The sequence below is a fragment of the Oncorhynchus mykiss genome, chromosome 15 (assembly GCF_013265735.2).
Source record: "Oncorhynchus mykiss isolate Arlee chromosome 15, USDA_OmykA_1.1, whole genome shotgun sequence".
Classification (NCBI taxonomy): Eukaryota; Metazoa; Chordata; class Actinopteri; order Salmoniformes; family Salmonidae; genus Oncorhynchus; species Oncorhynchus mykiss.
Genome location: NC_048579.1, coordinates 15132231 through 15148060, shown reverse-complemented (window position 1 = coordinate 15148060; position 15830 = coordinate 15132231). Strand labels below are relative to the sequence as shown.

The following is a 15830-nucleotide window of genomic DNA, read 5'->3' as shown; positions in this document are numbered from 1 at the left end:
GTTATTTATGATACAAGGTGATTTGTAGATCAGTCAGTCGCCAGTCGCCTGCACTGTCGGCTGCAATGTCAAACAAGCCCCACGACTGACTGACGTGATGACTGACGGTTTCGTGTGGTCTGCCTGCTGTGTTGAGAATGTGCTTGAATAGTGGATAATAATGTCAGCATTATTGTTGTGCGTAAAGGCGTAATTGTACAATGTGCCAAGTAATTAAATAACTGCAGATGTTTCATTTGACTTTATTCTGATTTCAAACTTGAACTTTATAGTTTAATAAATAATTAAAAATACAGTACATTATTCACAGTGCCTATCATTAAGACATCAACAATGTGATAACATTAAGCACATAAATAGGCTATATAATTGGTGTGATTGACTCATTTTTGTCATATAACAATCTATCAGAAAATGCATCAGTATTGTCAATATTGACAGAATCATGTCCTGTGCATAGACTGCATATATTTACATACATAAATTAAACTTGGTTGTACACTGCCAACATTTTCAGAGAAAGTATCTGAAGTGCATTGATTTTAGTAAAGCAATCAAAGTAGGCCAGATGCCCGACGTAGCTCTCAACCGAGTTGTGTGGTCTGTATCACAACCGAGTTGTGTGGTCTGTATCACAACCGAGTTGTGTGGTCTGTATGACAACTGTCTCTCCAGGCAGTGGGTGCTGCCGTCTTCTGGCAACGCAACTAGAGGCTGCAGACCAGAGCAGTGGGTCTGTTCACGTATGTCCAATGCCAACTGTCATCATCAGTGCATGACCCGCATGTCCTCAGCACGACAACATGAGGTTAGAGTTCAGTCGCAGAATGATGATATTGCAGACAATGAACCTGCAGTCGTCGCCTTTCACCTCTCTTCAATCTGACACCGCCGATAATGCACATAAATAATACCAACCGAGTCTGTTTGACTGAGGCTGTGATCACACAGGCAGCCGAATTCTGATATTTTTTCCCGCTAATTGGTCTTTTGACCAATCACATCAGATCTTTTTCAGAGCTGATCTGATTGATCAAAAGACCAATTAGTGAAAAAATATCAGAATTCGGCTGCCTGTCTTAACGCAACCTAAGAGCGTCCCCTTTCCTCAGTGTCTGTCCAGTTTTCATCCATCCATATCAGCCCTGCTAGGCCGAGTCTGTAGAACCTAACATGGAGTGGGCGTTTAAGGGTGAGGGGCGTGTCGTGGTGGTGGGATGTCCTGCCCCCCCGACTCCCACCCCTGCCTCATCCTTCAAGTCTCCTGATGTAATGGACGAGTCCTGCTCGGGGTCGACCCCCCTCACTCTCTTCTTGTCCTCCTCCTTTTTCCACTTCATCCGTCGGTTCTGGAACCAGATCTTGATGTGTCTCTCTGTGAGGCTGAGGGTGAGGGCCAGCTCGACACGCCGCGGCCTGCTGATGTACTTGTTGAACAGGAACTCCTTCTCCAGCTCCAGGAGCTGTGCTCGCGTGTAGGCCGTCCTTGTCCGCTTGTTCTCCTCCGCCTCCACCATGTAGGGGCCTGAGGAGGGTGGCGGGGGGTGGGGGACACGGGAGAGGATGGGGAGGGAGGAGAGGGTGAGAGAGAGAAAGGTAAAGGGGAGGGGTAGAATGGCGTATCCATTTTGTGGCACTCAAGATTAACTAAACATTGTATCCTGCCACAGTCAGGATACAATGTCCCAGTAATGTCCCAGTAATGTCCCAGTAAAGTCCCAGTAAAGCCTCAATCTAGGTGAAATTGATAATGACTCACCATTTAGAACTCTGGTGTACCTATCTGAAACACACACAGCAGCACATTGGCTGAACACAGTCAGTTCACACACTGATCACCAAAGACTGTATAGAAACAACTCTATTGGGTAACTGATGATACCTGAAACAAACAGTACACATGTAGGCCACAGGCCAACTCTCACAGATGACAATGCTGCTTCAGTAACAAATATACTATACTGAACGGAAAGTTTCTATGTGAAGTATCATATATTCTGTGACGAACAAAGCCCTGAAATGAAACAAATCACTTTCAAATCTACATGGGCCACCACAGCACATTGAATATTACATAACTGCACATTTATCACAATCACTCACAAATGGATCGATAAATTGGTTTGGAAATTACTATTAAATACTAAAAAGAAAGAATAGGTCTATAGCTACATTTTTATTACTGAATAAGTTGACGAAAACCAACAACGAAAACCAACAATAGTTGAATGTCGTTTATAATGCGTGTAATTTCTAGTACTAGTCTATATTTAACAGCAATTTCACCTGAAAAGGTTTCACTAACTTTAAGGGTTCATTAGTATCAGCAAGGCAATTTAGAGACAGTCCGTGAAAAATGTATTTCAATGAATCACTTTTATTTCAAGTGAAGGTATAGGCCTACATGATGAAGGTATACCCTTATTATACTTTCCCACTGTTACCACTACAATTAATTTGTGTTTTGAATTCTGAAATTATCACTTGTTAAACTTTCGTTCATATATTGGTGAAGGGATTCGTTGATTTAAAAATAAACAATTAAAATCTATTCCATGAATTACTTAATGTGCTTGATAGATTTAGAGTTGGCTCATTCTTGCAGTGGTTGCGTTTGTCCGTTGAAGAAAATATTTTCACTGAAATAAACTTGTATCGAAATTAGTTAAGAAAAGTTCATCGCTTGTAAAGTTACATGATTTTCTTAAATAATAAATAATAAAAACACATATCGCCTAATGAGGGTATAATAATTAACACATTTCTATGATAATTGTCTTAATAATAGGCCTACAAACAATATTGTTTAGATCATCTTTGATGAATGTTGAGTTGAGAGAATAATTGTTTATAGGCCTACGCAATAATTGAGAAGAACCGATTCTGCTTGAGACTTATCAACTTTTCCACTTGTTGTTACCCTCAATTTATTTAACAAATTAAATCCATAATAACATACATTCGTTTAATTGAAACCAACGCAAATGCTGTGTGATTGGTTTGAAAACTTGTTGAATTATTTTAGCCAAAAAATAATAATAATCCTAAATGCTGCCATTGACCCGCTGAACCGAGTTGATTTAAAATGGCCGCAACAGAAAATACTTTTAGGATTAAGAGTTTACTAATTATTTTCTGTTATCCCTAAACACTCCACGTTAATTATATACCCTTTAATATATTTTACATTAAAACATATATTGATATAACATATATTGATATAAGGTTATTGTAAGACACTTTCATATGTAATACGAAACATTTTTCGTGAAGACCTATATGGATCATACCTGCCATTAGCAAATCATTAACAAATAAATAGCCACAACTGAAATGTTCACATATTTGAAGTAAATCGCAACTTGGAACTTAAGACAGAAGGTACACCTTCAGAGGCATACACAACATTGTGGTTTATATGAGGGGAACACAGGTCCTTTACAGATTAATTGACAAGGTAAACTGACACCCACCCACGACATACTGTATACTGTAGACATCCTGATGTCATTTAAGTCCTTATACGTGCACAAACGCCTCGGTATATTCAAACTTCATGAACATTTATGCCGACTAACGTTTGGTCATTCCTAAGGTCTATATTCACAGCAGTGGCATAGCTAGCCTAAACACAAAGCAGCAATATGGTATAATGAATGCGAGAGTTAGGCTAAATAGCTTTTGAATTATACTTAATGTTCAGTGTAATTGATGATGAATTCTCTATACACAACACTCACTCCCTTGCTATTGGCAAAATACAACTCCTGAATGTTCAATTGTTAACTATTGAGGAAATACTTTTGTTGAAATATTGTATTTAGTTTAACTTGTCTAATATTTGTACAGTATAAAATAATGTGTTCAAACTAAGTGTTCAAACGAATCCATTTCGATAGGCCTACCATAAAAGAAAGGTCTGCAATATTCCTATAAATGTGTGCGTAAAGATTCCTTGAGAGGCCATAGATTCATTCCTTTCTTTGTGACTGCAGTGAGTTACCTGCCCACTGTCCCTTCCAGGTGTGCGCGTGAGACTTGGTTGTTTTCATCCAGGGGAAAGGCAGGTGATATTTGTTCCTATCGGCACACAGAGCCAACCCCCCCGGGTATTCGTAACCCCCTGGCTGGAGAGTCTGCTGGGGCGCCTGGGGGTGGTGGAGCTGCGGCACACCCGGGTCCTCTCGCATGGGAATACTGTAAGGAGCAATGTCAGGGAGACTCGCCTGCTCTAGCCCTCCGATGGAGGGCGAGGAGTAGACGGACTGAGCCTGCCGGGCCATGTAGAGGCAGGGCGGAGGGCTGTGGCTGTAGTCCTCGCTGTGTGGACTCTGGTAGGCGCAGGAGTTCTTGAACAGCTGCGCGGGAGAATAGTAGTGCTCTTCTCGATTCATGACTGCCGAGGGCCAGGGCTATCCAACGGGTGTGTGTGCACACGTACCTGCGCCCTATAGCCTACGCAGCGTGGAATATTGTGCTCTGCTCTACCTGTGCTGCTCGTGGCGCCGCTATAGGCCCTGGACAGGTGTGTCATTACCATGTGACCCTGTTGCACCTAAGCCATTGGTCTCACTGTTTACACAAAACGGAAAAGTTCGCGACTTAGTTTCTATTTGTGTCTGTATTCTCTGACCCGCAGTCCGATAATGATTGAACAGAATTTACCGTGCGCAAATCAATGCCCTCGGCAAACACTGCACTGTTTGACGCGGGTATCTGAGACCCACCTGCCGCCGGGTGGTCCTAATGCAGCGATGGACAGGTGAACGGGGGAATCCGCGGGTCCTATCTCTGCGCGCAGACAGGGGTTAATGCCACCGAACACCTTATCAGAGAGATTGTGGTCTGCGAGACCAATCACGGTGAGAAACGCAAACAGAACGTGTCTTCAGAATGTCAGCATCATCACGGCTTGCTTTGGCTTTGTTGGTGGGAAAGAAGAAGAAACGATGGGAGTACAGTGCCTGTATGTGGATGTCACTGCCGTCGAACAATGTCAGCCATTGAACAGTTACACTGAGTGTACAAAACATTAGGAACACATGTTCTTTCCATGACATAGACTGACCAGGTGAATCCAGGTGAAAGCTATGCTCCCTTATTGATGTCGCCTCTTAAATCCACTTCAATCAGTGTAGATGAAGGGGAGGAGACAGGTTAAAGTAACCAAACGGTCGCTTGTTCGAATCCCGAGCTGACTAGGTGGAAAATCTGTCGATGTGCCCTTGAACAAGGCACTTAAACCTACTTGTTCCTTTAAGTCGCTCTGTGTAAGACTACAAATTAAAATGTATATCTGCCATTCAGAGGGTGCACCAGTTTGAGTGAGTCAAGAACTGCAACGCTGCTGGGGTTTTCACGCTCAACATTTTCCGTGTGTATCAAGAATGGTCCACCACCCAAAGGATATCCAGCCAACTTGACACAACTGTGGGAAGCATTGGAGTCAACATGAGCCAGCAGCCCTGTGGAACGCTTTCGACAGCTTGTAGAGTCCATGCCCCGAAGAATTGAGGTTGTTCTGGGGGCAAATATGTTGTACACTCAGTGTAGCCTATGTGAACGTAGTTCTCTTATCAATATGCGATTGATAGAGGGGGAAATCGATAGCCAGATGTTATAGGCCTACTCGCATCGACTGACCCTGGTGATAAGCAACTTAGATTGGGAGGTGGTTGTCTTGGAAACTTGACAATGTGAGAGGGATCAAAGACCACGTCCTAACTTAACACTCTCCTAGTTGGATACCTTTTAGTGTTCTGTCAAAAGTTTCCGAACCTGCGACTTTTAAAATCCATCCCAAATGGCTCATTTAACACAATTTAACGGATCTGCTCTGGTTACTGGTATTAACAAACAGCATCAGCGCTCGTTTCTCCCGCTGCCACGTTCCCTCTGTGTTTGCTGGTCATTAGGTGCTCACTCCATTAAACAACACTCCTCGTGGAAAGAAAAGAGGAGAGCCAGGGTGTAAACCAATTATCATGGAGTGAGGAACAGAACTCAATTAGCGCGCGTGGCGCGTGGAAATACACGTATCTCCAGGACCTCAAGGCAGCAGTTAAGGCCCATTACTTAAAAGGTCCAATTTAGTACGATGTTATAACTGTAATGTTATAAAGCACTATAATTTACTTCAGCCGACCCTGCAGGCCATCAATAACCATGCTTCTGACAGAAGAAATAGAACAAATGCCAGTCAAACACACACAGAAACGAATATGGCAGCACTGAGTTCTTCAAGAGCACTTACACCAGTATATTTAATGGGGCACTCAGCACCTGCTATAAAGTTCAAGTAAACCAATTCCATACAAATCAGTCCATGTAATGTCGCTTAAAGGTGTTTATACTTGCTCGTCGTTTGAAAAAGGAAGGAAACTGTTAATCCGCGTCTAATCCCCGCTACACTGGAGACGCACAACGGAGTTTCTGAAGCGTGACTGCGTAAAATGCAATTTAGACCCCCTATCTATGGCATTGAAATGTGCGTAATGGTTTTCAGTGAAAGGTAATGCGGCGTTGCTGAACCCTTTGCGGACACCAAATCCACTGATTCACAAACAGGTTTGCAATTAAAAAGCCTTTAAGGGCTTGATATGGAGCGCAATAATCGTTAGTGCTGTGTAGGCCATTGAGAGGGGTCATAGCCGTAAATAGTGCAGCACGGGCTATGGACCCAAAGGTTGCTAGAAACACCAGATGGAACGTATTAATTAGTGCTGTAGGGAGCGATGGTTATAATGATTGAGTGAATGGCAAGCTGTTGATGCGGATGTTGCCTCAGCCCCTGGGTTAACCCCAGGAGCGCCTATGGAGCAACATTGCGAATTCAATATTAAATTAAATTGCGCCAACAATATATTTCATATCGTATACATTATCACAATCCAAAATAACCAAATTACATTATAATACAATTATTATCATTGCCTAAAAAATGATGGTAATTAAAATGAGGCCTGTTGAAGTTATGTCCTTATTGGCTCCCAAGTGGCGCAGTGGTCTAAGACACTGCATCTCAGTGCTGGTTCGATTCCAGGCTGTATCACAACCGGCAGTCATTGGGCGGCGCAGCGTCGTCCAGGATTGGCCGGTGTAGGCCGTCATTGTAAACACGGCCATTTGTTCTTAACTGACTTGCCTGGTTAAATAAAAAATAACGATCTAATACTACTGTTATTAGTCTATTATTATCACTATCAACGGCTAATTATTGAATTAACATATTTGGGATATTGGATTCAAGAAAAAGCAGGGTTTACAGAACCCGAGGAGTGTCACGGAAACAGCAGATATGATTTATTTAACATGTCAAGAAGAGGGAGAAACGATAAAAAGTGCTTAGCCAGTGGCGACAGCCTTATGTAAACACGACCAACTGTGAGGAACGACAGAAGAATTCAAACGACATTAAAATCAAATATATTCTGAGTGAAGAAATTACAGCACCATTAATCAAACTATGAGAGACAGTGAAATAAAAACGGCAACTCAAGTTAATGTCCAATCGAAAGGGTTATACAAAACATATCCTTCTACATTATGGGATTTTATACTTTATTGCATTTTGTGGAACTAATTATGTAGACTATATTTTAGTTAAAAACCATTAACATGAGAAGAGAAATTTGAACACGGTAGGTTAACGACCTGACCAGACAAACTTCCCTGAGCCCTATGGTTATAACCTATGATAAGACCCAATCAGTTCACTCTGTTGGGAGAAAACAGTTATCCTTATACATAGTGCAAGGGACATAAAAGCAAAAAGAAGGTCAAAGGCCCTAGGTACTGTCAGTGCAGAGGTCACCTTCTCCTGCTGGATTATAAGGCACATTACATCTGTGAAAATGGAAAACACGAAACCTCAGCCAGTCTACCCTGGGGTCATAGCTGTACCCCTGTAGGTATGACTTCGTTAACCTGAACTCAGTTACTCAATCTGGATTGATTATCTCAAAAGGTTTTACCAGCAACTTGCACTCAGGACTAGGCTCTAATACTGTCACTAATGTCAGTTTACAGATTGTACCAGAGATTTACAATGAATTAACAGAGCTGAATGCAAGACAGGGTAAAGTGTTTGTCAAAATAGGGAATAGAAATAGGAAAGACACTCCTAGTTAAAAGATCAGTAGAAACAAAGACAATTTAATTAGTTATACTTGTCACAACCTTACAACAGCAACCAGTCTTTCTCACATTCTAACACAAACACACTCTCTTTCCAGTCATTCAATGGGTATATTTATGTCTTTGGGGGGGGGGAGAGAGACCTCCTCTGGGTAACACCATTACAGCACTCCCTCCAAGGTTATGATGTGGCTCCTTCCACTGGCGTGTCCTTGACAGGTGAGCGTGGTCTGCTGCAATGGTTTGATTGATTGAAGGTGTGGCCTATCGAGTGTGAGCTTGCCCTGGAGTGGAATGAGGAGGAGGAGCTACTGTCAGTGGAGGGAGCGGTCTCTACAACAGCGTTTCCCAAACTCGGTCCTAAGGCCTCTTAGGCACGTTTAGGCACGTTTTGAGCACGTTTTGGTTTTTGCCATATCACTACACAGCCAATTAAAAAAAATCAAAGCTTGATGAGGAGTTGGTATTTTGAATCAGCTAGGGCAAAAAACAAAACATGCCCCCAGGGGGGTTCAGGACTGAGGTGGGGAAACCCTGGTCTAGAAGAAGATGGGGAATGTCTTTCATGGGGACTGTGTGTCTCTTGTGACCAGAGGCTCTTTTATGTCAGTGTTTCTTGTATCTATGGCTGTCTCTGTCATTGTCATTGTCTCAGTCCCTTCTGTTTTTGTAGCTGTCTTGGCCTGTGTTGCTATCTTAGTCTTAAAGATGGACACAAAAGAGACAAAGTTCTCAGCTGTCTCTATGATTGTCTTTGTCCCTGAGTCCCCTGTGGTCTTTGTATTCCCAATTGTCTCTGGGTGGTGTCCTGCCCCCTACTATTTGATGTCTGTACTCCTGAGTGGCCAGCAGGGCAGTGCTGTGGAATGGTGTTGAGCAGGAAACGCTTGTTAGTGCTGCACAGCGGACACTTCATCCTGAAAGACAGTTGAACCAAAATTAACACTGCAAAGCCAGCAAGGCCTTCGATATGAGCCAGTAACTTTGACACCGGTCTGTACGGGTCAGTCATACCTTGCCGAGAGTCAAAGACATTCTGCATTGAAAGCCAAACACCCATAACAGATCCTTAACCAGATCCTTTGCTAACACATCCCACTCACCAGCCTGCTGGACCCATGGTTTCTGCTTGCACCCAGCCTGATTGGTTTCCTTCAACAGCTCATCCAATGCACGTCTACATGGAACATGGGGAGAGAGAGAACACCTGACCACTGTGACTGACCCAAACTTAAGGAAAGCGTTGACTATGTACAGACTCAGTGAGCATAGCCTTGCTATTGAGAAAGGCCGCCGTAGGCAGACCTGGCTCTCAAGAGAAGAGGCTATGTGCTCACTGCCCACAAAAGGAGGTGGAAACTGAGCTGCACTTCCTAACCTCCTTCCAAATGTATGACCATATTAGACACATATTTCCCTCAGACTACACAGACCCATAAATAATTTGAAAACAAATCTAATGTCGATAAACTCCCATATCTATTGGGCAACCAGTGAAAAACAAACACAATTGCAAATACAACCTATATTTATGTTGAATTATTTCCCTTTTGTACTTTAACTATTTGCACATCATTACAACACTGTATATAGACATAATGACATTTAAATGTCTTTATTATTTTGGAACTTTTATAAGTGTAATGTTTACTGTTAATTTTTTATTGTTTATTTCAAAGTATTTATTTCACTTGCTTTGGCAATGTAAACATGTGTTTCCCATGCCAATAAAGCCCTTAAATGTACATTTAATTGAGAGAGAGCAAGAGGGAGACATTGACATATAAAATGGGGCTAAAAAGGGAGAGTAGAGAAAGGGGAGAATAAAAGTGAGAGGAAAAACAGCAGAATGGAAAGCAGAGAGGGAGATGCATCACAACCTCAGTCTAAGAGGGCAAGCAACAGTAACTTAGAGGTAGGTACCTCATGTGTCCTGGGTTGACCTGCTGAGTCAGTAGTATCTTGTCTCAGTGGGAGAAACTGTTATAGCTGCCCTTTGACCACAGACAAGTGCGCGCAGGATCTCTCACGCACGCACATTATTTTACTATCAATGGTGCACACACACATCAATCTCTATTCTCACACTCCATCCTCCCCCAAACATTGAATTTCCAGCAGCTGCGACCCAAAAATAACTCCCTACTTGTTTGGTGTTACATTACCTTGCTGAATCTCTCAAAAACAATTCAGTCGCTAAGTGAGATAGTTAGCTAGTAATGCTACAATTGATTGAATAACAGCACAACATAACTAGCTAATCATTTACAAGCATAACATGAATAGCAATCGACCTAGCTGCTGGAAAACAGTTAACTACAATTTAAATAGCATAATAAATCCCCTTGACATTGCTAGCTAGATTGCCTTTTAAAACACCGATAAAATTCACATCAAGCAAGAAAAAATCATACTGGCAGTAGGATAGATTATAATATAGTTATCCAACTCGCCACCATCTGCCATGGTGTAGTGATCACTGTAAAAAAAAAATGTTTAAAGGCAAATCAATAGTGCCAATGCTAGCTAATGATTATTTATGAACATTTCTGTTTACTTCTCCTCCACGGGGGCCTTCGAGCGAGCACCTCACACACCTACGCTCCGTAGTAGTGCCTTACGTAAAATCAGATTTCATTACGTAAAATCAGATTTCATTACGTAAAATAACAGAAAGAATGACATAAAAACACACACATTATTTTTGACATATATTATAACAGTAAATATATAGTCTAAAATAAAAAATATATAGCTAAATTTCTTTTCAGCAGTTGGTTTCGATCAGGCAGAAAATGAAGCCTCTAATTTCATTTTTAGATTGACATTGCGAGACCCCGCCTCCATCTCCTTGACTGACTGCTGGAACAGAGCAGTGGGCGGGTGCTTCACCGCAAACGGCACGGGGGCGTTTTATGTGCGGCTGCTGCCGTTCGTCTGCGTGTGATCGAGGTCCGGTAATTGTCCCCTCTCCGGGCCAGAGTTCTCTGCACCAAGGAGAAGCCGGAATAGGTAATATAATGCATGTATTCTGCTCACACATCTTCACTGTCACGATATCTATATAGCTTTATTGAAGTCGCTATTGTCTGTCCATGAGCCATCTACCTCCGCGCTATTCCACGGACGGAGAAGGAAGGGAGGGGGGAATCTGACAATCAGACAGACACTCCGGCTGGTTCGCTCACCACCCCAAATGATAAGAATTGTGTTGCTGTCGTCTAAACCATTATATGATGCCTTTGAGAGAGGGCAGTGGATGAAATGGGTATACTGCAATTTGAATAGATAGCCTTTGCGATATGCTTTTTTTCTCCCATTCATAATAAGTCATTATTTTAGTCTGCCTTTTACAATTGCTATTCTACACAATGAAACGAATCATGGAGTGAAAATTGCACATTGAAGTTGTATTGCTTTTTGCAAAGAATTACAAGAGGATTAGGCTCTTGAAAGTCATGGTAGTGGTATTTTGCCCAGGGATTGTCATTTTATTAGCCTACTACCTTATTAATTAACGTGATCAACTGTCCCAGAGGACAATAAGACATCGCGTTTCCCCCTTGTCTGACATGCAAGATTGTTGTAGCCTAAATCTTATAGCCAAGGCCTATCCATTTATTTGGGTAGGCAACAGGACAGACGTCATCTTCTTTGTGCATTTCATTTGTGCATTAGTCGCTGAGTCGCTGAAGGCGGTGACAGCTGCAACGCCTTGTCTGCTACTGGTATCAATAGAGAGAGCATGGGAAAGCAAGCCTTTGGAATAACAATACAATTACATGGTGGCCATAAGGCGCCGTGTAATACAGCAAAGACAATGACACACACGCACGCACACACACGCACACAATTTGAGTGCTGTTCTGGGAAAATAATAAAAGATCCTGTGCTGCCTAGAAGATATTAAATATTTCCCAGTCTTATGTAATGCCGCACAGTATTTAATGACATTTGCTGCTGCAATCCAATGATGTTGAAAGTAAGATCATATTTAAGTGCTCTTGTAACTGCTGTAAAGTGCTGGCAGAAGGATGCACACAGAGGGGCGAGAGAGAGACAGGCAGAGAGAAAGAGGGAAAGAGAGAGAAACATGCAGAAAGAGAGAGAAAGAGAAAGATAGAGAGACAGAGTCAGAGAGTGAGGGAGAGAGAGAAAGAGAGAGAGACATCAGAGAGAAACAGGCAGAGAGAGAGACAGTGAGAGAGAGAGGGAAAGAGAGACAGAGAGAGAGACAGGCAGAGAGAGAGATGGGGGGAACGAGAGAGATCTAACTTAGAGACTGCATTAGTCTTGCATTTCAAACTCATTCACAGTAGTGGTTGAAAGACACTGCACTTACCCACAAAACCATACCCCAAGAGCATCCACTGTGTGTGTACATGTGCGTGCAAGCGTGTGTGTTTGCGTGATAAAATGATGTCAGATCTTTGTTATGGGAACAGAGGAGCCTTGTGTCCACATGAATAATGCATCTCCAGCTGCAGGATAGACACAGAGGCAGGCACGCACACACACACATACACACGCATGCACGCCCGCCCGCGCACACACACACACACACACACACACACACACACACACACACACACACACACACAGGAGCAGGTAGTGGTACTTTAAAGACGGAAAAGGGTACCAGCAGTCAAGGAGACAGAAGCAGGTTGTCACAGAGATTAGAAGCAGGTTGTTATGGATACAAGTTACACAGAGGCACGTAGTCATGGAAACAACAGCCATGAAGACAGGCAGAAACGGCAGTGGCATAGTCAGAAGGGCCAGAAGTGTTCAGAACATTGAGAATATAGCCAGCAGCAGATAGAAGTGTACATAAATAGAAAGAGAGAGAACACTCCTATATCTATCCATCTCTATCTATCCATCTCTATCCATCTCTATCTACACAGCTCTGAATGTCAAGCTCTACTGACCATGCTCTGTAGCCATGGAGACAGGGGCAGACCCTCACACAGACAGGAGGCTGCATCTGAACAGTCTAAAGGGGCTTCCTCTCCGTTCTGAAATACACAGGAAAGGGTGAAAACAATGTGATGGATGCCTATTGAGCATTTGCTATGATCTCTCCGTTTCTTTCCGATCCATGCAGATGGAGGAAAGGAGATAAATATAGAGGCTGGTAGTCAGGTGCTACTAGCTTGGATCTGCTTCCTGCTAAAATCCACCTCCTTGTGTCCATGTGTGTTTATGAGCTCAGGGACATGGCTAGAGTACTGTAGTATGGGAAGTGAGTCTAAATGGCTTTGGATGTGAGACACAATGAAAATGACGAGTACACAATGCATTAGTTCTAAGGACGGCTCAGCCTTGGGGAGTTGGAGGAGTGGATGGCAGTGTTTCAGAGCTGCATTGAGTTTTCCATTAGCTCTGGTTCTCTGCAGAACCTGACACACACACACACACACACACACACACACACACACACACACACACACACACATACACATACACACACACACACATGCCTGCAGGAACAAGGCAAAGTTCACTCCCCAAGTGTCACTCTCAGTGATCAGTTGGCAGTCTTCCACTTGTTTTTCTTGTCGCTTTCTATATCACCCTTCTCTCTCTATATCACCCTTCACTCTATATCATCTTTCTCTCTATATCACCCTTCTCTCTATATCACCCTTCTCTCTATATCGCCTTCTCTCTCTATATCGCCTTCTCTCTCTATATCGCCTTCTCTCTCTATATCGCCTTCTCTCTCTATATCACCTTCTCTCTCTATATCACCCTTTCTCTATATAACCCTTCGCTCTACATCACCCTTCACTCTATATCACCTTTCTCTCTATATCACCATTCTCTCTATATCACCCTTCTCTCTATATCACCATTCTCTCTATATCACATTCTCTTTATATATCACCCTTTTCTCTATATCACCCTTCTCTCTATATCACCCTTCTCCCTATATCACCCTTCTCTCTATATCACCCTTCTCTCTATATCACCCTTCTCTCTCTATATCGCCTTCTCTCTCTATATCGCCTTCTCTCTCTATATCACCTTCTCTCTCTATATCACCCTTTCTCTATATAACCCTTCGCTCTTTATCACCCTTCACTCTATATCACCTTTCTCTCTATATATCACTCTTTCTCTATCACCCTTTCTCTCTATATATCACCCTTTCTCTCTCTATATCACCCTTCGCTCTATATCACCCTTTCTCTATATCACCTTTCTCTCTATATCACCCTTCTCTTTATATCACCCTTCTCTCTATATCACCCTTCTCTCTATATCACCCTTCTCTCTATATCACCCTTCTCTCTATAGCACCCTTCTCTCTATATCACCCTTCTCTCTATATCACCCTTCTCTCTATATCACCATTCTCTCTATATCACCCTTCTCTCTATATCACCATTCTCTCTATATCACATTCTCTTTATATATCACCCTTTTCTCTATATCACCCTTCTCTCTATATCACCCTTCTCCCTATATCACCATTCTCTCTATATCACCCTTCTCTCTATATCACCCTTCTCTCTCTATATCACCCTTCTCTCTATATATCACCCTTCTCTCTATATCACCATTCTCTCTATTCTACCCTTCTCTCTATATATCACCCTCTCTCTATTCTACCCTCTCTCTATATCACCCTCTCTCTATATCACCCTTCTCTCTATATCACCCTCTCTCTATTCTACCCTCTCTCTATATCACCCTCTCGCTATTCTACACTCTCTCTATATCACCCTCTATCTATTCTACCCTCTCTCTATTCTACCCGCTCTCTGTTCTACCCTCTCTCTATTTTACCCTCTCTCTATTCTACCCTCTCTCTATATCAACCTTCTCTCTCTCGCTTTCAGTCTTTGTCTCTCTTTTTTCATTGTATCTCTCTACTCTTTTGTTTTCCCATTCTATCCTCTCTCTGTCATTATTTTCCCTTCTCTCTCTCCATCTATCTCTTCTCTCTCCTATTTTCTTTCTCCCCTCCCACTCTTTCATTCTCGCTCTCTTGTTATCTCTCTCTCCTGCCCTCTCTCTCATTCACTCTCCCTCTATCCCTCTCTCTCTCCTTCCTCTTAGCCATACCCATGTCCTCTCTGATTCAATCCCAGATAATTCCCTTTCTGTGGGATTGGACGATTGCAGCAGGCGAAAGCGAAAGTGAGATTACACTGACCGATTAGTGAACAGGATCGGCGCTACATCATCTGCACACACACACACACACACACACACACACACACACACACACACACACACACACACACACACACACACACACACACACACACACACACACACACACACTGTCACACATACACTCATACAAAGCAAATATTCACCATGTGATACAGTACTATAATGTGCATGAGTACACTCACATGCACACACACTCAGAGAGACACACACAAACACTTTGCTTAATTTCCCATCTGTTTAACCCCTGCTCTTTGACCTCTGACCTACAGGGTGATGTCTGATTGGCCACTGGGGGGTGGCTGTCCTCTCGGTCACCAGCTCACCCTCTGAGGCTTATGGGATAGGACGCCCCCCTCCCCACCCGCCCGTAACCTCCCGACCTGTAACCCCAGTGACGACTGTGCCAAATACTGCGATTGGAGCCCCGGTCCTGACATGGGCAGCCCCGGCTGGGAGGTGGGTGAAGTGAACCAAGCATTAATAGACACATAACATATGTTTTGTTT

The 15830-nt window shown here is 42.9% G+C and overlaps 2 protein-coding genes and 1 long non-coding RNA gene across 3 annotated transcripts in view; 1 reads left to right on the top strand and 2 right to left on the bottom strand.

Moving 5' to 3' along the window:
* Window positions 1-226: 226 nt before the first annotated feature.
* Window positions 227-5076, bottom strand: LOC110489664 (pancreas/duodenum homeobox protein 1-like). Its single transcript, XM_021562418.2, has 2 exons — window positions 4004-5076; window positions 227-1525 (listed from the first exon to the last, which is right to left on the bottom strand). Exons 1-2 carry the CDS (start codon window positions 4392-4394, stop codon window positions 1149-1151), a joined length of 768 nt encoding a protein of 255 aa, XP_021418093.1. The 5' UTR covers window positions 4395-5076; the 3' UTR covers window positions 227-1148.
* Window positions 5077-7283: 2207 nt separating this feature from the next.
* Window positions 7284-10738, bottom strand: LOC110489665. The gene is made up of 3 exons (XR_002468610.2): window positions 10060-10738; window positions 9240-9313; window positions 7284-9053 (listed from the first exon to the last, which is right to left on the bottom strand). It is a non-coding gene; the product is annotated as an uncharacterized LOC110489665 (long non-coding RNA).
* Window positions 10739-10994: 256 nt separating this feature from the next.
* Window positions 10995-15830, top strand: part of LOC110489663 (ligand of Numb protein X 2) — a 28213-nt gene continuing 23377 nt past the window's right edge. Inside the window, exons 1-2 of the mRNA XM_036943836.1 lie at window positions 10995-11148; window positions 15594-15780. Of these exons, the coding sequence (XP_036799731.1) occupies window positions 15760-15780 (21 nt within the window). The 5' untranslated portion in view covers window positions 10995-11148; window positions 15594-15759. The remainder of the gene's footprint in view (window positions 11149-15593; window positions 15781-15830) is intronic.